The 23,727-nt window shown below is 40.0% G+C and overlaps 5 protein-coding genes across 5 annotated transcripts in view; 4 read left to right on the top strand and 1 right to left on the bottom strand.

Moving 5' to 3' along the window:
* Positions 1-4,510: 4,510 nt before the first annotated feature.
* Positions 4,511-7,163, top strand: LOC142904698 (signal peptidase complex catalytic subunit SEC11A-like). Its single transcript, XM_076050965.1, has 6 exons — positions 4,511-4,693; positions 5,382-5,491; positions 5,965-6,114; positions 6,345-6,464; positions 6,696-6,753; positions 6,868-7,163. Exons 1-6 carry the CDS (start codon positions 4,640-4,642, stop codon positions 6,916-6,918), a joined length of 543 nt encoding a protein of 180 aa, XP_075907080.1. The 5' UTR covers positions 4,511-4,639; the 3' UTR covers positions 6,919-7,163.
* A 133-nt stretch (positions 7,164-7,296) lies between these two features.
* Positions 7,297-10,016, top strand: LOC142904707 (signal peptidase complex catalytic subunit SEC11A). Its single transcript, XM_076050978.1, has 6 exons — positions 7,297-7,453; positions 7,874-7,983; positions 8,658-8,807; positions 8,985-9,104; positions 9,384-9,441; positions 9,557-10,016. Exons 1-6 carry the CDS (start codon positions 7,403-7,405, stop codon positions 9,605-9,607), a joined length of 540 nt encoding a protein of 179 aa, XP_075907093.1. The 5' UTR covers positions 7,297-7,402; the 3' UTR covers positions 9,608-10,016.
* Positions 10,017-11,329: 1,313 nt separating this feature from the next.
* nmbb (neuromedin Bb) lies at positions 11,330-12,594 on the top strand. The gene is made up of 3 exons (XM_076046782.1): positions 11,330-11,547; positions 11,835-12,022; positions 12,202-12,594. The coding sequence occupies exons 1-3, from the start codon at positions 11,382-11,384 to the stop codon at positions 12,253-12,255; spliced, it is 408 nt and encodes a 135-aa protein (XP_075902897.1). The 5' UTR covers positions 11,330-11,381; the 3' UTR covers positions 12,256-12,594.
* Positions 12,595-15,918: 3,324 nt separating this feature from the next.
* tspan3b (tetraspanin 3b) lies at positions 15,919-20,241 on the top strand. The gene is made up of 7 exons (XM_076050938.1): positions 15,919-16,078; positions 17,390-17,581; positions 17,663-17,737; positions 18,033-18,134; positions 18,262-18,414; positions 18,505-18,588; positions 19,112-20,241. Exons 1-7 carry the CDS (start codon positions 16,016-16,018, stop codon positions 19,202-19,204), a joined length of 762 nt encoding a protein of 253 aa, XP_075907053.1. The 5' UTR covers positions 15,919-16,015; the 3' UTR covers positions 19,205-20,241.
* Positions 20,242-20,413: 172 nt separating this feature from the next.
* Positions 20,414-23,727, bottom strand: part of pstpip1b (proline-serine-threonine phosphatase interacting protein 1b) — a 7,365-nt gene continuing 4,051 nt past the window's right edge. The window contains exons 10-15 of the mRNA XM_076050990.1: positions 23,572-23,670; positions 22,852-22,948; positions 22,600-22,687; positions 21,592-21,683; positions 21,239-21,345; positions 20,414-21,112 (exon numbers count right to left, since the gene is read on the bottom strand). Coding sequence (XP_075907105.1) covers positions 20,981-21,112; positions 21,239-21,345; positions 21,592-21,683; positions 22,600-22,687; positions 22,852-22,948; positions 23,572-23,670 — 615 coding nt within the window. The 3' untranslated portion in view covers positions 20,414-20,980. The remainder of the gene's footprint in view (positions 21,113-21,238; positions 21,346-21,591; positions 21,684-22,599; positions 22,688-22,851; positions 22,949-23,571; positions 23,671-23,727) is intronic.

The following is a 23,727-nucleotide window of genomic DNA, read 5'->3' as shown; positions in this document are numbered from 1 at the left end:
AAAGGTCAAATTCATCAGCATAATCATTTGTGATTCCCGTTCACCAGTGAGTCATCGTTTATGTAAGTGAAGAGCTCACACATAAGTGCGAGTAGCACCAGGAAGCTTAGTGTGCACTTAAAACACACAACAAGTTCCATCAGTGTCCTCGCTGATATTGTACAGTATCACGAAAGGGTCTCACTCAGTCAGAAGAAACAGAAGACAGATTCAAGAGGAAGGTAACTGATGCCAATAGGAACAATTCTCATGAGAGTTTTGGTAGAAGTGCAGGCCAGTATGTGTACTCAAACATACAATTTGATTTATTATAGATTCATACTGTTATCACATACAGTATTTTGCTGTATGAACTTAGGAACATAACAAAAGTATGGACGGTGGCATTTCCAGACCTTTGAATAATCTCTAAGATTGCAGAAGATACTCTTATTGTGATTGGTAGAAACTAACCTTTATTTAGCATCAACTGCTCCATGAGACTCACTCACTGTAGTATACATTGACCACATGCTGCCGAAGCATTTCAGTAAACTAATTTATTTGAACACATGACGTTAGATGAGCTACGAGGAAGGGGTATGTTGTTTTATTAAACTGAGGTGGGACTAAGTGAGGCGCAATAGTAACTACTAGTGACAACTGGGAAAAGAGACACTCCTGCCACCTACTGTTAGTTCAAAAACTGGCTGGGAAGGAAAAACAAACAAACAAGTGCTTTATCTGCTTGCATGAATTGGAACATTTTAATGGCCAAACTGCTTAAAATGAGGGCGATTATGTTATGTTAAAATACCCTCCAACATCTTCCGTTAGGTTTTTCATGAAAACGTTTAGAAAATGTGTTTTTCCCTCTTTATGACAAAACCCCTTGACGACATTTACTGTGTTGATATCATGCATCCCTCAAGAATAATTCTTTCGTACCCCCATTTAAAAGACTAAATTCCAAGGAGGACAATGTCAGCGACGCATTCCTTAATCCTAATGAGTTTCCTGCTTAGAATTACATGAAAAATTTAAGTGAAGCACGTAAATTACGGGAGAAAAATGCTGTGGCACGGGTCTTCTCGCTCCACTGAGAAGCTCTGATGGAATTTAAGGAGAGCACTGGATGGCTTTCAAGTAATTATATTAGCGTTAATAATCATAATGAGACACAGCAAATGAGGGAATTGTTAGTCCCCAACCAGAGAAATTTTGTGTGTACATGTTGGCCGGAGCTAATGCCATTTGATTTAATTGGACCTAACGTTGAGCTGAGGTGATCTCTCACTCACAGTGTGGGTCCTTAGTATATTAAACTCGGTTAGAGCATTCTGGCTCACAGAGCAAAATATAAAAAAGAGATGTGCTTCTTAGGATGTGAAGTACAGCAACAAATGGCATAAAAGAAGTGTTGACAACAACCACTGGATTTTTTTTCCATTTCTATTCTAATACATTAACGCCTGGAAAGATTTTATTGAGATTGTGGGCTGCCTAGGGTACAATCTCATTTCAAAAACAAACGGTGGAGCAGGCAAGAGAGTGGCATCCAAGAATGTGACCTCATGTTGTCGTTCCTAGATGACCTTAATTATCATTGGCGGGCCACAGGAGTTGTGACCATTTGGGCAGATTATGTGAAAAGGATCACACGCTCCTAAATGCCACAGACTAGTTGGCATTTGAAAAAAACTTTTATCTCAGGCCTACCAAAAGTCGCAGGCTGACGCTGCTGCTCTCGGTGCCGTTGCCAAGTTGATTTCCACTGCTGAGTTAATTTTCCGTGTCACATCAAGCTCTGCTGATTAGGAAAACTGAATACAAACTGCCCATTATTTCATCTGAGAGAGGGAACTCAAAGGCTGTAAAATGTTTAGCTGTTCACTGTTCATTGATCAGCAGATGATGCAAAGCAGTTCAAAATAAATGGATGATGGAGAACACAGGGTAATAGTAGGGTCATGAATTACAGCTGAGCAGCTTGAATGCAGCTTGGTGTTATTTCATATGGCATTCAGTATAAGTAGCGGTAGTAAATACAGCTGGAACCACATGTCAGCTCTCACTCTCTCAGTGCAAAGAGGAAAGCTTGCAGGAATATTGACATGATATGAAGAAACCACAACATTCTGGGCGTAGGCAAAGAATAAAAATAAGAAAATCAGGTATGCGGTGAGAAACCCCTGAGTTTAGTAGACGCATAGTAGCTACTGTGGGTGAACTTGACAGCTGCTGTTTTGCAGTGCTGGTTAGTTATGAACTGAGAGTATACTCACTTCTCCAGGGACCACTACACCACCACTGTTATGTTATGTTATCTTTCAGGCTGCTTAGCTCAGTGGGTTAGAGGTCTGACTCTGAGGTGGGAGACCAGGGTTCAAATCCTGGTCACCACCATGTGAAATTTGTCTCAATTTTGAAGTCAAGGTGAGAGAGAAGGGCAAGAAAATAACATCTCATCTCATCAGGACAGTTAGCTCAGGCTGGTTGAAGCCTGACTGTCTTGCACTTGAGGTTGTTGGTTCAATTCTCCCCCAACACTTTTTTTTTCTCTCCCTAACTCCTTTGGCTGAAGCTCATGGAGATGATTGTTGTGACAAACAAAATTTAAAAACACAAAATTAGGGTAATTTAAATAAAATAATATTCAGCACATCACTTATTTAAAATTCATCACCAGGATTTGAACCCACAATTCCTACACCACAGTCAAGAGGTTTAACCCACTGAGCTAACAACCTTATTGGCCTTATGACTGTGAAGTTAAATAAGTAACCCTATTTATATTATACAGTCACAGCAGTGTTACCTCTGTGGTGAAATAAAAGAAGAAGAGGCATTGGAGTTGAAAGGAGTTGGAGGCATGGGGGGTGCCGCTCACTGCTCCAGCAAAGCTGGATGTCAGGTGATTCTGCAGTAACACAATAAATATCTCTAAACCATCCAAAATTACAAATAATTATATAATATATATCATATATAATAATTAATAATGAGATATTTGTTATTAAGAAATTCAGTTGAAGAATCTTTTGTTGTGCATATTTGGAATGTAGCTGAGTTGTTTGTGTGTCTGTGTGTTGGGTGAAGCACTGAGGCCTCTATAGCTCCTTGGCCATCAGCGCTGAAGATGGCCTAGTGGTGAACAACGGTGACTCCCAACGTGGAGACTGCAGGATCAAAACCCAGCGTGGACCAGAGGTACAACACTGCTGCGTGTGTGCGTGTGTGTGTGTCGGGGCGGTGTTCAAACCAACAAAACCAAATAAAAACCAACAAAATGAATCAAAAACCTAAACCACTAAAATCAAACCCAACAAACCAAAACTTGCGTTGCGTTGCGTTCGTCAAATTTCTGAGCATTTCAATCTTCTGAGCATTTGGAATTTCCTTCAAGTGACATCAACAGGAAGCAGCAAACAAGTAAGTGGAGCTAGCTAGCTAGCTCTCCCTTCCTTCTTTTCAAATTGAATGAAATTTAAAAGAGAAAAGATTATTTTTTTTGTCAGAATTGGACATGAAAGGCTTCAGCTCCACTTGGTGTGTCACACTTGTTCAAAGTGACCAGCTGTTTATTTATCCATGTAGCTGCAGTTTATTGAACAGTCCAGTGGCGAAATCTTCCAGTGTCAAAGCATTGCTGTTAATCTGATGCTGATCTTCAGGCTGGTTAGCTCAGTGGATTAGAGCGCTGACTGTGATTTGGGAGACCGGGGTTCGAATCCTGGTCTCCACCATATGAAATTTATCTGTCCTTTAACATCAAGGTAAGAGAGAAGGGCAAGAAAATTAAATGTCACCTCATCAGGACAGTTAGCACAGGGTGATAGAAGCCTGACTGTGGTGCATTGGGTTGTTGGTTTGATTCTCCTCCGACACCTAGTTTTTTGTGTGTCGGGGGGTTGCTTCCTGGTGATGTGACACATTTACAGAAAAATAAATAAATCCGAGATGGACTAGGAGGTCCTATCCCAATGTTTTACATCCGTAGCAATTACAAATTACAAAAAAGAAAAAACAATACTTTTCAGTTTACATTCTGTGAAATAAATCAAGGCAAACACTCAGCAATTGGCACATTCACCTTCTCTTGCATACCTTGAAAAAATATATATATGTGTATATATATATATATATATATATATATACATATACATATATATATACATATATATATATATGTATATATATACATATATACATATATACATATATATATATATATATACATATATATATATACATATACATATACATATATACATATACATATACATATATATATATATATATATATATATATGTATATATATATGTATATATATATATATATATATATATATATATATATATATATATATATATATATATATATATATATATATATATATATATGTGTGTGTGTTATGTACGTCACAGTTGTAGTTGACTGTGTGCGGCGCACTACTTTGGGAAATCCCCTCAGCTCCCTCTCGTATCCTGAGATGACACCTCAACCCAGCGCTCAGCGAGGAGGCGGGACTTCCTGTTGAGTGCACCCGGAAGATTTGGATGCAAGTTCCACTACACGTCTGGGACATATGGTCGCGACATTTAACGTTTTAATGTGATTCTCTGGTGTGTTTTTTTCTGTGGAGGATTATTTGCAAAAATGCTCTCTTTAGACGATTACTTTGACGATCTTCGTCGCATGAATAAGCGGCAGGTGGGTATTGGCGCCAACAGCAACAAGTGGCGTATTTTAAAATGTGTTTTATTTGCTGACGACACAAAAGTCTTTCGTTCTGGGGACAATCTGCAGCTGCTTTTGAGGGTGATCACATCAGAATTAAATAAGTTTGACAGGAACAAACTGTCATTAAAACAAATGTGTTTTTGGCAATCATAAAATAGAGGAACGAGCAACTGTAATTGTATATAATATAAGAATAGAAAGAGTATGAAATAAAATTTCTTGGTGTGATACTGGACCACATAATCTGCTGGAAACCTCATATTTCATATATAAAAGTTAAGCTGGCAAGAAGTTTTTTTCTGTCAAATACAAGACTCATTCTAAATCAGAGGGCATTGTACATTCTGTATTGTTCCGTGTGTCACAATCTGTGGGGTCAATTCGTGGCAATGGCTCTCAGGCTTCTACTGTCATGCCCGCTTTGGAGGAAGAAAAATTTTCATGCTCCCCCACTCTGACAAAACGGTGACAAAATAGGCTGTTTTCAACTTTATTGAAACATCATTAAAAATAACTCATCTGTTTTAGTCATTTATATTTTGCAAATAAACAACAACAAACCCCACTTCATGTTTCGCGCCTCCCCCGACATGACTCAATAGCTGTGGTCACGTCTAAGCGAAATCTTGTGTCGTTAATAAAAGTGTTTTGTTCGCAGCTCTATTACCAGGTGATGAACTTCGGAATGATAGTTTCTTCTGCCCTGATGATCTGGAAGGGCCTGATGGTTGTCACTGGCAGCGAGAGTCCTATTGTGGTCGTTCTCAGGTGACGTTGCCACGTACCATTTAAAAAAAAAAAGAACTCATTTGTAAATTATGTGGTTATTTCTAATAATTGATTTAATCTTTATTAATGCAGTGAGGTCCGTATGTGCTATTTCCCAAAAACAATACACATGCACACTTTTAAAGCCTTACATGTCAAAATTTAATCCCAGTGATGGGACGTCACCAACCAAGTTGTTTGTGCCTTGAGAAAACACTGCAGTCTCTCTAGAGAACACGTCAGCACATCAAGGTTGTCAACTCCTTGATGACAGTTTAAAAACTGACCCAAATTTAGTGACATGACTGCATTTACGTCACGACCCTGAGTGCAGGAAGAAACGGGTATCGATGGATGAATTGTTTAAATGCCATCCTGATGGTATTGTACTTTCAGTCCTAGCTAGAACCACATTTGGCATTCAAACCAATGATACTAAATTACATTGTGACCTTATATCTTGATGATTACAGTGGCAGTATGGAGCCGGCTTTCTACAGAGGAGATCTCCTTTTTCTGACCAACCGAGTAGAGGATCCCATCAGAGTCGGTGAGATTGTCGTCTTCAGGATAGAAGGCAGAGAGATCCCAATAGTCCACAGAGTAATAAAGATCCATGAAAAGTAAGAACTCACCTTTTCATTGCATCGTAGTCTATGAATGCCTTGTTCTTTCACTGTCATTGTGTGCCGTGCATGTGCATCAAACCTGAGAATTCCAATTACAGTTTTGTGGAAAAAGGAACACCTGTGACCAGTCCTGTCAATCTGCGCTCATTCAGAGACTACTGCTTAAAAAACAGAGAAGCTCCTGTGTAATATTGACCAAGATCACCCCTCTTTGCTGTCCACAGGGAAAATGGGGACATCAAATTCTTGACCAAAGGAGACAACAATGCAGTGGACGACAGAGATTTGTACAATCGGGGCCAACACTGGTTGGAGAAAAAAGACGTGGTGGGACGAGCAAGAGGGTGAGCAGAGAAAACTCCAATGTACAGTATCGGACTGGACGGACTGAAGAACAAGCCCACCATTTATCAATGACTAGAGTTTTGCTTGTTTTATTCATTATGTTATGTTATGTTTCACATAAAGACATTTAATTTGTTTTAATATATGTCCTAATTGTTAATGACATTAGATTCCAATTTATTTGACTATGATCAATATCTTCAATAATATTTCTACACATTATACTTTAGGTTTGTGCCATACATTGGAATTGTGACGATTGTGATGAATGATTACCCAAAGTTCAAGGTAAGTTGCTGAAACTTTTTTGCTTACTAAAAATTGATTATCTTTGTATATAGGCGTTAAGGTTTTGATTGCACCAGTAGGATTCCTGACATTTCCTGTGTTTCTGTTTGCTAGTATGCTGTCCTCTTCATGCTGGGTCTCTTTGTGTTGGTCCGTCGAGAGTGAGGCGTCCCGACCATCAGGGCTCATGAAGAATGAACCGTGTCCAGGAAACCTCACTCATGCCTTTTCAGACAGAATTCAGTTCGACTTTGTCAAAAACCCAACAATTTTTTTAAAATTTTTTTTTTGTAGTAAAATTTGTAGAAATGTGGATAGGACAATAAATAGTAATAAATAGTCTGAATACTATTTATTACTAAGTAGTGTACGATTTGTGGGGAAAATATACATTGCAAGAACATATAGAAGCAGAAGTTAAAGTTGACTGTGTGCGGCGCACTACTTTGGGAAATCCCCTCAGCTCCCTCTCGTATCCTGAGACGACACCTCAACCCAGCGCTCAGCGAGGAGGCGGGACTTCCTGTTGAGTGCACCCGGAAGTTTGGTCGCAACTTCCAGTGCACGGCTTGTGCATCCATATGCTCGTAACATTTAACGTTTTAATGTGATTTTTTGGTATTTTTTCTGTGGAGGATTATTTGCAAAAATGCTTTCTTTAGACTTCCTCGACGATGTTCGTCGCATGAATAAGCGGCAGGTGGGTATTCGCGCCACTTGGCTGTGATGTTACGATCGCTTCTTTGTATGGCCAGAGAGCTCGGTGCTAACACGAACTAGCCGCGATCGGTCTTCACCGTTCCAGTCAGTCTGTTTATCGCTCTGCCGTCTTGCACAGTGAAGTGTTTTATGCACGTTATCATTGGAAATCTCCGATTATGCCGTAGGGAAATAAAAATAAAAATCACATTGTAGAAATCTCGTTGGAAGTGCTGTTAGCTTATATTCCGCCTTTTTGTCAGAATGTTGTCGAAGCACAGCAGCTTTATTGTGATGTCACGTATACTGCACTAAAATCACAGTTCCGTATACAGTCTGAAAGGGAAGATGTACGTTTTCATTAGCTGTGGTCACGTTCAAACGAAATCTCGTGTCGTTAATAAAAGTGTTTTGTTTGCAGCTCTATTACCAGGTGCTGAACTTCGGAATGATAGTTTCTTCTGCCCTGATGATCTGGAAGGGTCTGATGGTCGTCACTGGCAGCGAGAGTCCTATTGTAGTTGTTCTCAGGTGAGTTTATCACGTACCATTGTTGAATCATTTCTAATAATTCATTTAATCTTTGTTATCAGTGCCAGCCTGCTAAAACATCGCAGTGAGGTCTGTGTGAGCTATTTCCCAAAACAATTTGATAATTAAGACTTGATTCAAGGCAGAGCGCACATGTTTATTTACTGGCTCGCAAATCACTACCCCGCAACACACTCCTGTGTTAATAGGTTTAACCTGTGAAACACTGATGACTTGTTGCACCTTAGTGCTGTGTAGATTCTTTCTGTCTTAGCCTTCTAACAGTCAAAAACTGGCTCATTATATTGGAAATCACACCCGAATTGCCATCTGCACACTTTTAAAGCCTCACATGTCAAAATGAAATCCCAGTGACGGGACGCCACTGACCACATTGTTTGTGCCATGAGAAAACACTGTAATCTCTATAGAGAACGTGTCAGCACATCAAGGTTATCAACTCTTTTGATGACAGCTTAAAAACTGTCCAAAATTTAGTGACATAACTTGATGTATGTCACAACCCTGAGTGCAGAGGGGAACTGACAGATAGATAGATAGAAAGCCATCCTGATGGTATTGTACTTTCAGTCCTAACTAGAACCATATTTTATCTTAATGACGGAAACACTGATACTAACTTACATTGTGACCTTATATCTTGATGATTACAGTGGCAGTATGGAGCCGGCTTTCCACAGAGGAGATCTCCTTTTTCTGACCAACCGAGTAGAGGATCCCATCAGAGTCGGTGAGATTGTCGTCTTCAGGATAGAAGGCAGAGAGATCCCAATAGTCCACAGAGTACTAAAGATCCATGAAAAGTAAGAACTCACCTTTTCATTGCATCATAGTCTATGAATGCCTTGTTCTTTCACTGTCATTGTGTGCCGTGCATTTGCATGTGCATCAAACAATCTGCGCTCATTCAGAGACTGCTGCTTGAAAACAGAGAAGCTCCTGTGCAACATTGACCAATCACCCCTCTTTGCTGTTCACAGGGAAAATGGGGACATCAAATTCTTGACCAAAGGAGACAACAATGCAGTGGACGACAGAGGACTATACAAGCAGGGCCAACACTGGTTGGAGAAAAAAGACGTGGTGGGACGAGCAAGAGGGTGAGCAGAGAAATCTCAACATGTCCAGTTATAAAGGAAGTTACTTACTTAAGGCAACAAACATTTTATGTTGAAGATCATAAGATGCCTTTATATTTTTGTTTGTTTTATTCAATATGTTGGTTACGTTATGTTCTGTTTTCATATAAAGACATCCATCTAATGTATCAATATCCTAATTGTTAATGACATTTGAGTCCAATTGACTGTTGCTCAATATTAAGCTGTATTTGACTACGATCAATAGCCGCAATAATATTTCTACACATTACCCTTTAGGTTTGTGCCATACATTGGAATTGTGACGATTCTGATGAATGATTACCCCAAGTTCAAAGTAAGTTACTGAAATTCTCTTTTTCTTACAAATAATTGATTATCTTTGTATATAGGTGTTAAGTTTTGATTGCACCAGTAGGATTCCTGACATTTCCTGTGTTTCTGTTTGCTAGTATGCTGTCCTCTTCATGCTGGGTCTCTTCGTGTTGGTCCATCGAGAGTGAGGCGTCCCGACCATCAGGGCCCAAGAAGAATGAACCGTGTCCAGGAAACCTCACTCATGCCTTTTCAGACAGAATTCAGTTCGACTTTGTCAAAAATCCAACAGGCTTTTTTTTTTTTTTTTTAGTTTTTTTGTACAATTTGTTTGAATGTTTTGTAGAAATGTGGATAGGATGTTTACATTTGGACAAAAAAAGTTTAAGCTTTAAAATATTTTTGAGGGAACAGAGCAATTTTAGTTTGAATTTGAACTTTTACTTTTACACCTCAGAATGTGAAACTGCATTCATCCAGTTAAAATACGTTTTTTTTTTTCTTTCCTTGCTGAACCATTGTCTTTGGAAAAGATATGTTGAGTATTTTATGACAACTGAATATGAATGATATTAAATATTAAATCTGGTTACCATCCACGATTGATAATTCAACTTTAATAGTCTTAATATGATTTATTACTAATTAGTGTATGATTTGTGGGAGAAATAAACATTGCAAGAACACAAATAAGGGGCTTATCGACAACAAAAAACATAGGTGATACATTTTACTGTAAATTAAGTTGCTCAGCTCATTTGATTACATGTGAAGGTCAGTGGAATGAGGTACAGACTCAGCTTTGTTACAAGTGTCCTCATCATTTTAGCTATTGTGCACATTAAAAAATGTGAGCACACTTCAGTGTTCTCAAACTCAGGTTGCTTCTGGTTTTGGCTCATCAAACATCGACATGTAATCAGGAATGGATCAACATTTAATTTAAATCAGAACTTCACTGGGCCACTTCAATCCAAGCTTGGATTAAGTTGGTTTGGGAGGCGTCTTGATCGGTGCTTAATGCTCTTGACCTTGTGTTGAATAAACCAATACACTTGAATTGTCCTACTGCAAACTTGACCTTGAGGATTTGAGAAACGTGACCCTGCCACGGCACATTTAATCTATATTTGCACATGATGGCGTGGCGTTGGCTCGGTCACTCTGCTAATGAGACTGACATTCAGCCGTGCAGAATGTCTAAAAACGTGGAGGGAGTGCGTGTGTGTCTGTGTGTGTGTAAAACCAAAGGTTATGAAAAGAGCAAACAACAAGCCCCTGCACTTTCTCTAAACTTGCAACTTTAGCACCCTGAAGTGACAAAGAGGCAGTCTGTCTTATCGGCTCTGGCAGAGAGAATCAGCGGGTTCCGCTGTCCTTAAGAGGTCTAATTGTGATCACAGCAGCGTGTTGCTACTGGCCAAATGTCACGCTGCTCATAATAAGGAGAAGGGAGGCTCGGAACTGAGAGTGAAATGGTGTAAAGAGGGTCTGTCCAGAAAAAATGTCATATTTTTTAACTTCCCCGTTGCTGTAGTCTCACAATTTAGATCAGCAGCAACTCTGCAAAGAAACACCTGACAGTGGAACATACTTCTCTTGCTGTGACATGCTTGAGAATTTTTCATCACAATTAAAAAAACAATAACCAAAAACCAACACACTTTGGAACTTCATTCATGCGCTTCATTACATCGACTCCTTCGTGAATCCAAACATTTGACCCCACGAGTCGTGCCGTGCGTAAAAGACGCACAGCCAGAGGCGCACTCCTGCCAGCCCAACCTCGTCACTCACCATCTCCACCGGGTCCAAAAGGGAAGAGCACGCAACGTAAACAGAGCCCAACCCCGCTCAGGAGGAGCTATAAAAGCGGGATGAAACCGCGCAGTCTGAGTCCAACAGGAAGACGCTTCAGACGCAGTTCCCGCCCTGGAGGAAGACTCGCCGCCACGCGCTGAGATGAGAGGCTTCCCGCTCAACAACGTCTGCCAGTGCGGCTTGTTTACTTTGCTGCTCGTCTTTTCCTTCATGCCTTTGACCACCGCGGTCAGTTTCGACCTGACTGAGCTGAGGAATAAAGTTGCAAAAATTAAAGTGAATCCAAGAGGGAACCTGTGGGCGACAGGTGAGCACAATCTCCATCCGAACTAGTTTGTCATGTGTTTGTGACTTACATCAATTTCTCTATTTAAAAAAAAAAGTATTATTATTATTATTATTTATTTATTTATTTATTTATTTTAAAGTGAGAATGCATTTATTTTACAGCATTTATTTTTCACCTTGCACGGTCGCATCTTTGCCTTTGGGTGATATTGAATTTTCTTGCCCTCCTTCCACACAGCACATTTTCTTAGTGAAGTTTTGATTGCTGTTGTTTTTCTTGATCAAGTGTTTGTTTGGAACTGGCAGGACATTTCATGGGCAAGAAGAGCCTGATGGACGGTCCCCTGCTGCCTACAGCAGAGAGGCAGGGTCTCGATGAGCTGGAGGTCTCCATGCCCGCGAAGCAGAGCGCACTGGCCGAGCTCTTCCAGGAGTTGGTGCGGGTGGCGCTGCGGACACAGGTGGATACACAAGAGGGCCGCTCGAAAAAACAGGTGAATGACATCGATTCTAGTGATGATGATGATGATGATGATGATGATGATGATGATGATGATGATGATGGTGGTGGGGGTGGTGGTAACTGTCAATGTAATGATGATTTCCTGGAATGTTTATTTGTTAACCTTCATATTTTCATCTCTGTACTCTATGTGTATTTTTTTCATTTCAGGAGGCAGACTTGTTTATGAAGATTTTAACAAATTACGTTCAGAGTACAAAGTGACACGTGCTTGGCATGGACACAGACCCCATATCATCTGGATTTTGGGGTCAATACATGAACTGGACAGAATCTGCGGTCTTCTGATCCCGGTTGTAATGTACTGTCATACTTAGCCAACGGCTTATGTGCCATTTGCAATAAGTCGCCTCCTCCCTCCAGTTTGGTTCTTGAGATGATATTTCACACTGTCATGTGATTGAAAGTTATTTATATGAAATAAAAAATATTCTTTGCACTGCTTTGACGTGGTTGATGACACATATTTTAAGACTGCACTTGCTATTAGTGGGTATTCACTGGCATCATAGCAGAAGACCGACAGAAAGGTTGACTTAAACACTGACCTACAGATGAGTTTTGTCATTCACAATGCTCTTGGTACAACTGTGGAGAAGACACCTGAATAAAAACAGTGTAAGTAAGTCTGCTCCCCCCCCTCTTTTATTTTATGGTTGTATCGTCTACAGAGGTACATGTGACCTTCAAAATCCTCTTGGTCCAACATGAGCAGCTTGTGGCAATTTCCAAAATAAAAGTTATATAAGTAAAAATGTAGGCAGCTTATATAAATCACATTTTCATGACAAATGAAATCAATATTTTCTTTTGCACTTTCCTGGTCCTTCGCATGAAAGGGATGATCTGTTCTTTCCATCAATAGCGTTGAGGTGAGACGGCCAGTTCTTCGCCTCAAGCTAAACTTTAATGCAGAATGTCAATGCTATTTCAACAATCCTCCCACAATACTATGCTGATGTCCAAACGTCACTTTGAAGGCAAGAGATATCCTCCCTGTTTGAACCTTGGTGCAGTGGTAGGAAATGCATGACAATTTTCCATTCAAGCCAGATGTTCTTAAATTAATAAGTTTAATAGTTTTCCATCCTAATGAGTCAGAGCAGAGATTACACTAACACAAGCAAACGTGCAAAAGTGAAAATGGTTCAAGCTCTGAAAAGCTCTGTATTGCTGAGGTGTTCATTTTCTTTCCCCCTTTTCCCCTCTTATTGTTTTAAAACAGTGCACAAAAACTCATTGTATGTAATACAATTATACAATACAATACAATACAATTATTTGTCACGTTGTAGTTTTATACAGACTGTAACAAATGAACTAAATTGTAAATGCTAACCTACAATAGATTTGCAGCTCAAAATTGAGACAGGGTCTTTATTTGAATTTTCCTCCTGAAGTACACAAAGCCAGGTTAATGGAGGATCTTTATTTTCCTCAATTTTTGCAGTGTATTGTGGTATTTTTGGGAAAATGATCTGTATGAATATAGAGTACCACTTTCAAAGGTACCTGTAGATTTGACAACCTACCATCTGCAGCCAAAATACATTTTATTGCAAGCTGTTCTTTAGTATCTTAAAAATAGTTAATTTTTTTTTTTTTTTATAAAAGTATAAAGATTCAAAAAACTACAGTTACAAGTGTGTGACTGCCTGTCTTGGACTGATAGAAATGAGTTACACCTGCTGTAACACAGCATGGCCCCGTGTTATGACTTACTGTCATTCATTTGTGTTTGCTGAGTGTGTGCGCGTACAGATTTGTTTGCTTAAACAAGACAGCTCAACCGTTCCTCGTGAGATCAAATCTCAGGGCAGATGCCACCTTCCTCTAGAGGGGAAGAAGGATATTTAGCATCTCTGCGCCTCGTGTTTACAATGTACGTTTGCTCATATTACTGTTTGCTCCTTTTCACACTCAGATTTACCTGATAATCCCTTGTTCTGCCTTCCCACACAAATTACAGGCTCTGCATTCCCCCTCACACGGTTCAGCAGACTCCATCCATGTCAGGAAGGTTATGTTTATAAATTCTATAAAATATGAATTTCTGTTTTGTGAGTTGGAGTGCACCCAATGATCTCTCTGCATTCTGTCATCAACAACGGTTGAAGGGGGGTAGAGCTTTGCATCTATTCCTGGTATACTTAACAATATATGAACATGTTTGTTTTAACAAAGATTTTTCATATTTTTCAGTTTTTACACCAAACAAATTCACCTCATATGTCATACAACCCCCCCGTAAGTTTAGAAAAAGACAGGCAGATTAGAACGACCGTCTGTTGCCTGATTAAAAATGACAATATTTGAGATGTGAAGGGAAACTGAAGTGTATAAACTTGATCAGTAGTTATTACTTTTGAGACACTTTACCAAAGCAATCTGCCACTGTATTCACTCTACGTTAATTACAGTGCATAGCCTATGGTGCAAAATCTGTTTCATTACAACAAACCTCAATTAACCATATTTTCACTCCTTCTATTACAAGGATGCCTCACGATGTCTTTCTGCATTTGGGATTGGAGATAGTCTTCCTGTCCGTGTTTGACTCAGTTTACTGCCTTCATAAATAATTTATTATTTAGATAGATGTTGTGTCAGCCGTGGTTGCTTTATCGCCTTTTCTCTCGTACTCACTCCAGTTTAATTCGCACATTTTAAGTAGATAAAGAAAATTGTGATTGGTTTTGTTCGGTTTTTCTCCTCTTAATAAAAACAAGGCTTAAAGGGACACATTTTCAAGATTGTAATTATTTCAGTCTCTGGGCGGTGAACAGATGGGCACATTTAAACAAATAAATGGGGAGTTTGATGCATGATCCTTATGCAGTCGTGATGTGGATGCAGCGTCTGCACCTGGGAATGATATGTGGCCCTAAATGGGGTCTGGTTCAAGGATGTGTTTTTGATAGAGGCTTTCACTCGGTCTGTACTGCCCCCATCTGGCATGAACATTTCTAACACAGATCAACTTCGTTCTGAGGCTCCTGTGAACCATAGGACATACTGCAAACAAATAATCCAACCACAACATAATTATCCAACATACACATGCGACTCCACACACCATTAAAACTTTTGCATTTTATACTTGAAACCTCAGGGATATGTCATTGTTTTGTTACCTTTCAGGGTTGAGATGTGTTGGACCAACTGCTCCAAAGCGAAAATGGAAACGAATCTAACAAATTTTATTCATCTTGTTTATGTAACAAGGAATGCAAAAACAATTACAGTTGCAATGAAATGTCATTTTTATGGTTTTTGCTCCATACTCGTTAAAATTCTTATCAGTTTCACTATCCTCTTGAATTCATTCGGTTGAATATCTTTTTTAAAGACTAAACTGAATAAATACATTTTCAAGATATTTCAAGTGAAATGTTTAAAGTGGGATAGAATTCAGCAATCCCTCGCGACCCTAAGTGCTGGAGAATGCGGGTATAGAAGATGCATAGATAATTAAAGTAGTTAGTATACTATGTAAAGATATGTACACATATATGATATTTATAAAATCTAAGAAAATTGCGGATTTAGCCATTTATAAAATATTAATAAAACAAATGCTCTATCTATTTAGTGGAAATGAACACCTCTTTTTCGAACAATGTACATTGTTGTGTCGCTGTGTATATAGTGGAGGATTGGTACAATAAACATTTCATTCAATGAATGTTTATAAAACAGTTGCAACAAAACGTTTTGGCGAGATTTGGCAGCCCTCAGTCGTCTCGTCGTCCTCCATCAGCCTGTTTGTTTTGGACAACTAAATTATCCGAGCACGTGACATCCTCGTCACAATTTGATTGGTCGAGCCCGTAAGAATCCGCACAGTGGGGCTGGACCACCGAAGCCATTTTATTATCATAACAGCGAAAGCTGCAGGTGCACTCCTCTTTGTATGTGCAGTCGCTGTTGAAACGGTGCGGCTAACACGGTGTGTGCAGTGAACATGGGGCAGTGCGGAATCACGTCCTCCAAAACCGTCTTGGTTTTTCTCAACCTCATATTCTGGGTAAGGAAACGGCTGATGTTGGGAGACTGAGCAGCGGCAGCATCCCAGTGATGGAGCCAGGGGACGGGGGAGCGTTAGCAAGCTAGAAAACTGCGCCAGAGATGCGCAACGAGGCTTCGGGGTTTTGTGACATAATAGCGACCGTTTGGAGAGCAGCTAGTCACGTAGATGCATTTTTTGTTGTTGTTGTTGTTGTGTGTGTGTGTACGTGTGTACCCGTAAAGTAACGCGTGTGAAATGAGATGCATCTTGTCGGTAGCTAGCTTGTGTCGCTAGCTGCCACCCACAAGTTTTCTCGATGACGTGATGCAGCAGCAGTTGACAGGTAGCGAAGCGGCCGCTGCTTCCACCTGCAGTGCTGCACTGGAGCCGGGCTCACCTTGTCATGACACCTACAGCCAGCACGGAAAAGACGAGCGGCGACAAATTGTACGGACACGAGTGCGATCGACACGGGGTTAGATGTGCTGCGGTCTGTGCAATCGCTCTTCTTTTTCGACCGCCCTTATGTTTCGATGGCTTCGATGACAATTCAAAGCGAATTTTGGGGGTGAATGAACATGAAGTGCTGCTGGAAGTTGATTTATGTTTATACAGTGTACATGCACAATGTATGTATGTGTATGTAGTCGACTTCATGGAGCGTCCGTTTGTTTATCGTTTAATGGTCATCAAAAGAAGTTCAACTTCAAAATGCTTAAATGCTTAGATGGCTGAAATACATTAAAAAAAAACCAAAAAAAAACACTATTTGTTAGAAGTTATGAGTAAGGCTTATGTTAAAACGAAAATGCTGCTGTTATTTTATTTGTTTTACCCACTGCATATTATTATTGCAATATCCAAATTAGGTGATTTCTTTTAAAGGTCTCTTATTGCAATGATTTTCATGTCTGTAATTTTCCTCCCAGACTCCATGGGAGTAGCGGTTTATGATTACATGTGCCTGGAATGCTGTAACCGATATCAGTGAGGCATCGGGCATCTGTCCTTTGTGTTTGGCAAAAGTTCTACAACAAGCGGAGAAAGTATAGAAGTAAAAGACAGGAATTCCGTTAGAGAGACGCACAATTGTTAAAGTGAATTTACATAATTTAGTTTATATGCAATATTATGAAAAGTTGTACCTTGTGGATTGAAACGCTGCCATGTGCAGTCTTTTAGGTGTTTTCATTGCTGTATATTCTCTCGGCTTAAATATTTCAAATGCCCTTTTTGTAAACATATGGTGTGGTAACATTCTGTATCATCTCATTGTCTGTTTCTGTCCAGTCTCTTTAAGTCTTACCTCAATGTCTCTTTTCCTTGCAGGCCGCAGCCGGAATTTTATGCTACATTGGCGCTTACGTGTTCATCACGTACGATGACTATGACCACTTCTTTGAAGACATATACACTCTAATTCCTGCCGTGGTAATCATAGCAGTGGGAACTCTGCTCTTTATCATCGGCTTGATCGGGTGTTGCGCTACGATACGCGAGAGCTCCTGCGGCCTTGCGACGGTGAGTGCGGACAGACAATCTGATCCAAATCGCGGCTTCACACTGCACAACTCTGAAGATTTCATCCGCTCTCATTTTCAGTTTGCCGCAATCCTGCTGCTGGTGTTTGTCACAGAGTGCGTGGTGGTGGTGCTTGGCTACATATACAGGGCAAAGGTAAATACACTGACTCATGGCACAGAATGAGAATCCTTCAGCAGTGAAGTGGAACAATGCATGTTCAAACAAGTATTTGTTGCTTTTAAAAGTACTGTAGATTCACATATTGTTTTTAACCTTTATCTTAATGTTTTTTCTTGTTTTGTTTTAGATCAGGTTGATTTTCAGTTCCATATGGCCTAGAGGATATCACACTTATTGATTTAATTGCCACATGCCCAATGCATTTTTGAATTCATTTCTATGATTTTAATTCAAGGGATCATTGAAGATTGTTGCCTTTTGGTTTCAGGTTGAAGACCAAGTCAATCACTCCATCCAGAAGGTTTACAACAAATACAACGGCACCAACACAGACGCTCCCAGCCGTGCCATCGACTATGTGCAGCGGCAGGTGAGAGAAGGCCAACAATATGTTTTTTTTTTTTCTAAATTCAGTTCATTTCCTGTGCAATAAAAACAACTGACTTTCCAAACTTGTGAAAAACCCCTGAAACAACTGCGAACCATCAACATTCCAGCTCCACTGCTGTGGCATTCACAACTACTCTGACTGGAGAAACACCCGCTGGTTCAAAGAGTCCAAGAACAACAGCGTCCCAGTCAGCTGCTGTCAGCCCAGCATCACTAACTGTACCGGAACTCTCACCCGACCAGCTGATCTCTACCAAGAGGTACCAGCAGGGGGCAAAGTCTTCATTTGCGCCTCATGTTGTAGAGCATTTCAAGAAAAGCCAGTGTTGTTGTTATTTTTTTTCTACTAGGGCTGCGAAGCTCTTGTTGTGAAGAAGTTGAAGGAGATCATGATGTACGTCATATGGGCCGCCCTCACTTTTGCATCCATACAGGTAAGGAGGAAAATTCTGCTGCAAAGTTCCCAATTTGAAATGAAAACAAAATCAAAATCCGTTTCCCCAGGTTTGTGCCTGCATCTGTATTTGTGTACACATAGTTTAGAGTTAAATAACTATCTGGGCAATAGATTGTTTGGCTTTTTTATTCAGGAAAAGCAAAGCAGCCAGCTTATCAGTAGTTAACCTTTGTAACAGATTACTTAGACAGTACATAGTTGCTTTAAACCAGGAAATGATGCTCTCAAAGCAATCATATGATGACAGTCTACCTTTAATTTAAACTAAAATGCACCATTTAAAATTCTCTATTTGTCATTTACAAAGTTTTGGTTGGATTACATTAACCATGATGCGATTTATTAAACATGTACAGAAAGTGGAAAACCACTGTGGTTATGATGCTTGATTATAGGTTTTTAACAACAGCAGATCAGTTGTTTGCTTTTTTTCCGGCAGGCTTTAAGCTCACACTCAATCACCTTTTCCTCCACATCTTCACCCTCCCGTCCCTGTGCAGATGCTGGGCATGCTCTGCGCCTGTGTCGTACTGTGCCGGAGAAGTCACGACCCAGCGTACGAGTTGCTGGTCACCACTAACAGCTACGCATGAGGGAAGCATCAAAGCAGAGCCCAGGCGAAGAGCTGAGAAAATCAAAAGGAGCGTCACCGGACATTTCCACACTAGATTCCCGCTGTAGTTATACAAGCTCAAGCACACCTTGCACAAATCATAATATAGTAGCGAACACTGACAATGTGGTCTGGGTGGGCGCAGGCTTCAAAGGTAAAACAATATTTATTTACATGCTTTCTGAGTAACTGTTACTTTTTTTTTCTTTTTTTTTTTAAGTGGAAACTACTGACATTTTGCAGAATCCAAAGTTGTATCTGGAAAATTCACCGTATTGTTGTTGATTATTTCTTTGTCCTTCCTGTTGAGTGTCGCTTCGGACAGTTTTGAGCTCAACCCCTGTGAGGATGGCGAGTGTGTGTGAAATGAGTGACATGTGGAATGTTAAAGCGTGCGTGTTGGTTTGCACTTATGACAGGAGATAGTTGTTACATTGACTACACTTAAACAGCACTCGCGTGACGTTCCAAGACATTGGCTCGATCGCACGAGATGAGAAAACGTCTACGCCATCAAGGAACCAATTTCTGCGTTTGTTTCTCAGGCTGTGGAGCAGCTCTCTGTTTTTGTCCCACTTAAGACTTTGCCTGGCAGAAAGAGTTCTTCATGTGCACAAATGCACAGGGTGTCAATGATGTCCACGCTTTCACTGTGGACATTTTCTCCACCAGGCATCAACAGTGAGAATTTGCCAATATGTAAAGTGTGAATGAACCTTGAGCCTCTCCAGTGTGCTGATCTTAGAAGTATTAGTGTTACCAGGAGACCAGTGTGTGTATAGATTCAATCCGTTTTGATTTGTTAGTTATTAACCTGCTATGAAGAATTACTACATGTTCTCTCCTACTATGTTTTTTGTGAAATTGTGCACCGTCTTTATACTTTTGAGCTGTTATGTTGACCCCTAGATGTTTAGCTAGTGCCACAGGGAAAAGAAAAAAAAAGACAAGCAGACATTGTGTATATACAAGAGAACTGACAGGAGAAAAAATAAAATAAAAACCATTTCAACTTGACCTTGCTCCAGTAGTGGCTCAGTCTTTCATAGGTAATATTTGAAAAATATTTCAAAACAAATATTCCCAGTTTGCACATCAGGAAAATTTTTATTCTGAATAAATTATACATCGACACAGAACTGACCAAAGCAACAGCATGGGGGGAATAAAGTTTGACATATAGTTAAGATAAACAACAAGCTTTGACACTACTGTGTGTTCAAAATTGTAAAATACTGTATATAAGCCAATCACTCAAAACATTCAGCCAGAGCAACTATTATTCTCTCATAGCTTGAGGAATATGTAATTTTTTTTAGTAATTGATCAATGTTCAGGGGAAACACTCCAGTGGAAACACTGGTAGTTGCTTCCTCTTAAAAACAAACCTCATTCATTCATCTTTCATACCCACTTCTTCCCGAGCTCAGGGTCACACGGGGTAAACGGAAACCTAAAACATGTTATTGAAACAAAGCGCTTCCGCACCTTATAACCAACCTTTCATTCAGCGGAACTGACGGTTAATAAAGAAAAAGTCAAATCAAACAACACCGCTAATTACTGATTGTAGTTTGTGATGATAAATACAATATCGCAAGCACACCTATTACACTAATGGATACAGTATAGATAAATAATATTGTTATTGGTGAAAAATCGCAAATTGCATGCAAGATAAGTTTCATATCAAGACCATGTGAAAGACGCTGTGTTTTAAACTAAGATCCTGAAAATATGAACATTTCTCAAGTCCTCACTGTTTTTCCAGGTAGTTTCCTGGCACTAGTCCCGTCTGCCCATTTTTTTCCACTGTCCACCAACCATCTTCTCCTCGCTCCAGCACCTGGACCACCTCTCCCCGGTTGACAGACAGTTCGTCCAATACCTGAACACACACAAAAAGTTATCAGGGAATTGAAACAATGCATATCTGATATACAATCGTTTCCATATATGGAATAACTGTGATGATGATAATGATGATGATGATGATGTGCGATAAACCCATCACCTGTGCGTTGTACTCATAAAGAACAGTATATTTGTCTTCATCAGTCTGAGATCTGGCCTGTGATGATTTGAACTTGAGAGGTGCATATGCATCTTCTGAAGTCTCGCCTAGAGTTGGAATGAAAAGCAAATGACAGCTGCTACAATTTTAGATGAACTGATGAACTAGATTCTCTAACATTTTTCTACATCAAGAGCATAAAGTCTTACTCAACCCGGTTGTATTTTTAATGAGACCAAAAAAAAAAAATCCATTCATCCATGTTTATGTGAGTTGATCACCTGGCAGGGACCAACATCAGACGCGCCAACCAAACACTGACGTCAGAGTGAACAGTAGGTTGCAGTACTCACGTTCATCAATAGATGTCAGCGAAGTTTGTAGGTTTTGAAGGCTGCTCACGCTGACGCTTCCTGATGAACTTGCAAGAACAGGATTGAAGGACCTGAGTTATTCACAAGAGGAAAAAAAACAGTGTTCTAAGTGCGCGGAAGGCCTACAATGTTTGTTGCATTTTAAAACTACCTTAAGTTGGAAAACATCAGATCTTATGGTTTCATCTCCCAGAGAATGATTTATGCAATCCCAACCTAAACCCAACCTCACTCTAACCCCAACCCCAGACCTACACTGACCCTACCCCAACCTTGCAGAACAACGACCCCAAACTAAACCCCATCTCTATCCCTACATTAACTCTAACCCAACCGCACACCTAACCTTAACACAACCTAACCCTACCCTGTCCATAACCCCCTAAGCCAAAGCCGAACCCTATCTGTAACCCTGTTGTCATCCCTCACCCCACCCCTAACTCAAACTAACTAAACCTAGCACTAACCCTAACTCTAGTCAACCCTGAACCTACCTGAACTCTAACCCAACTTCGACTCTACTCCAATGTTAACCCAACCCAACATATACTCAAACCCTACCCCAATCTAACCCTACAACAATCCTAACCAAAAGCAACACCCGAATAATAACCCTACCGATTACCTGACTCTACTCTCCCTGACTCTAACAATAACTGAACCCACTCCAACCTTTAATCTAACCCTATATTGACCCCACCACGAGCCACCACGAGCCACCCCAAACCCTACACCTCCAACAGCCCTAACCCTAATCCAAACCTTACCCCACTTCAATCCTACCCAGCCCCAACCATAACCTTACCCAAAACCAAACCCTACTGCAATTGTGCTCCAACCAACCTCAGTGCTATACCCCCAACACCAACTCTAACCCCAACACTACCATAACCCTTATCCTAAAATTAACCCAATTCCAATGGCATTTCCAATGTTCCATATGGAAACTATTAAACTACTACAATCTAAAGTTGGAGAACATCAGACCTTGTGCTGTCATTTCCCAGAGAAAGACTTTGGCAATTGCCATTTGTTGATGTCTCCATCCAGTGGCAAATCTCAAACAATATGGGTTCTGGTAGGAGAGAAGGGAAGTTGAATATGTTGCCTAAAGTGAAGTCTGAATCCAGTTTTATTTTTAACTTGTACTTCTTAGGTCATCATTTTTCCGGAAGCATGAAATAAGACGCTAAAGCAGAAGCTAGCCGTTTTATACTTTGATGAACCAGGTCGACCCACCTGGAGGCCTGGATCCTGTAGTTTTCATCTCGATGAAACAGTTGATGTCTTTTGTGATGTCACACCGTTCCAGCACTCTTCTCACCTCCTCGAAATACTGTAGTTGTTGTTTTTTTTTAATATACAAAAAAAAGACAAATTTTAAAGATCAGAGCGGCAAAGTCTATTCTTCTGTTCAAATTGAATTGTAAACACTTGACACACCACTGCGAGTTATACTTTCAGGTTGAATGAGCCGATCCGGCCACCCAATACCTGTGTATATAAGGCAGTACTTGGTCTACTGACTTCCTTCATTTGTTCATTAATTGTACCGAGAGGTGTTGGTGCTTAGTTCTTCCATTCTCAACATTTCCCGTTGCTTTCTGTTCCACAGGCTCATGAACATACTTTTATTTCATAATTTGCTTGTAAATTCAGTACACAACTACAACAACACCGACAAACAGTGTTTTGTATTTGCTGCTGCCTATCTTGGCCAGATCCCCCTTGTAAAAGAGGCTATTAATCATAATGGAATTTTCCTGGTTGAATAAAGGCTAAGTATATATATATCTATTTAAATGTCATGTTTCAGGTTAAATTTCTTAAGACACTAACAAATACATAGTTAGATGATGAATGATTTTACTACGACTGCAAATGTTTTACAACACTTGAAATGCTGAAATTTGAGAATTTGGAGAGTATGATTAATTGAGCACTCACAACCCAACTCACCTCATCATCTTTTACACTCTGCAAGGAGAAATGATTGCAATGGTCCCATAGGGCACACCTAAGCATTCTGATGCGATCCCCCTCCATCTGTTGAAACACCTGACAGACACCCAAACATGTTACTGTCATCTTTACTGCTTCTTTTTCTTTCTTTTT

The sequence above is a fragment of the Nelusetta ayraudi genome, unplaced genomic scaffold, assembly GCF_046127955.1.
Source record: "Nelusetta ayraudi isolate G7.1 ecotype Tasmania unplaced genomic scaffold, CSIRO-AGI_Nayr_v1 ptg000005l, whole genome shotgun sequence".
Classification (NCBI taxonomy): Eukaryota; Metazoa; Chordata; class Actinopteri; order Tetraodontiformes; family Monacanthidae; genus Nelusetta; species Nelusetta ayraudi.
This window is presented reverse-complemented; position numbering and strand designations above follow the sequence as displayed.

Excerpts from the sequence above, each read along its gene's own strand:
- nmbb (XM_076046782.1), top strand. The coding sequence starts at position 11,382 with ATGAGAGGCTTCCCGCTCAACAACGTCTGCCAGTGCGGCTTGTTTACT. Across the intron at positions 11,548-11,834 it reads AGGGAACCTGTGGGCGACAG|GACATTTCATGGGCAAGAAG; the intron begins GTGAGCACAATC and ends TGGAACTGGCAG. Across the intron at positions 12,023-12,201 it reads AGGGCCGCTCGAAAAAACAG|GAGGCAGACTTGTTTATGAA; the intron begins GTGAATGACATC and ends TTTTCATTTCAG.
- LOC142904698 (XM_076050965.1), top strand. The coding sequence starts at position 4,640 with ATGCTCTCTTTAGACGATTACTTTGACGATCTTCGTCGCATGAATAAG. Across the intron at positions 5,492-5,964 it reads CCTATTGTGGTCGTTCTCAG|TGGCAGTATGGAGCCGGCTT; the intron begins GTGACGTTGCCA and ends TGATGATTACAG. Across the intron at positions 6,115-6,344 it reads GTAATAAAGATCCATGAAAA|GGAAAATGGGGACATCAAAT; the intron begins GTAAGAACTCAC and ends TGCTGTCCACAG.
- tspan3b (XM_076050938.1), top strand. The coding sequence starts at position 16,016 with ATGGGGCAGTGCGGAATCACGTCCTCCAAAACCGTCTTGGTTTTTCTC. Across the intron at positions 17,738-18,032 it reads GCTACATATACAGGGCAAAG|GTTGAAGACCAAGTCAATCA; the intron begins GTAAATACACTG and ends TTTTGGTTTCAG. Across the intron at positions 18,415-18,504 it reads CAGCTGATCTCTACCAAGAG|GGCTGCGAAGCTCTTGTTGT; the intron begins GTACCAGCAGGG and ends TTTTTCTACTAG.
- LOC142904707 (XM_076050978.1), top strand. The coding sequence starts at position 7,403 with ATGCTTTCTTTAGACTTCCTCGACGATGTTCGTCGCATGAATAAGCGG. Across the intron at positions 7,984-8,657 it reads CCTATTGTAGTTGTTCTCAG|TGGCAGTATGGAGCCGGCTT; the intron begins GTGAGTTTATCA and ends TGATGATTACAG. Across the intron at positions 9,105-9,383 it reads GTGGTGGGACGAGCAAGAGG|GTTTGTGCCATACATTGGAA; the intron begins GTGAGCAGAGAA and ends ATTACCCTTTAG.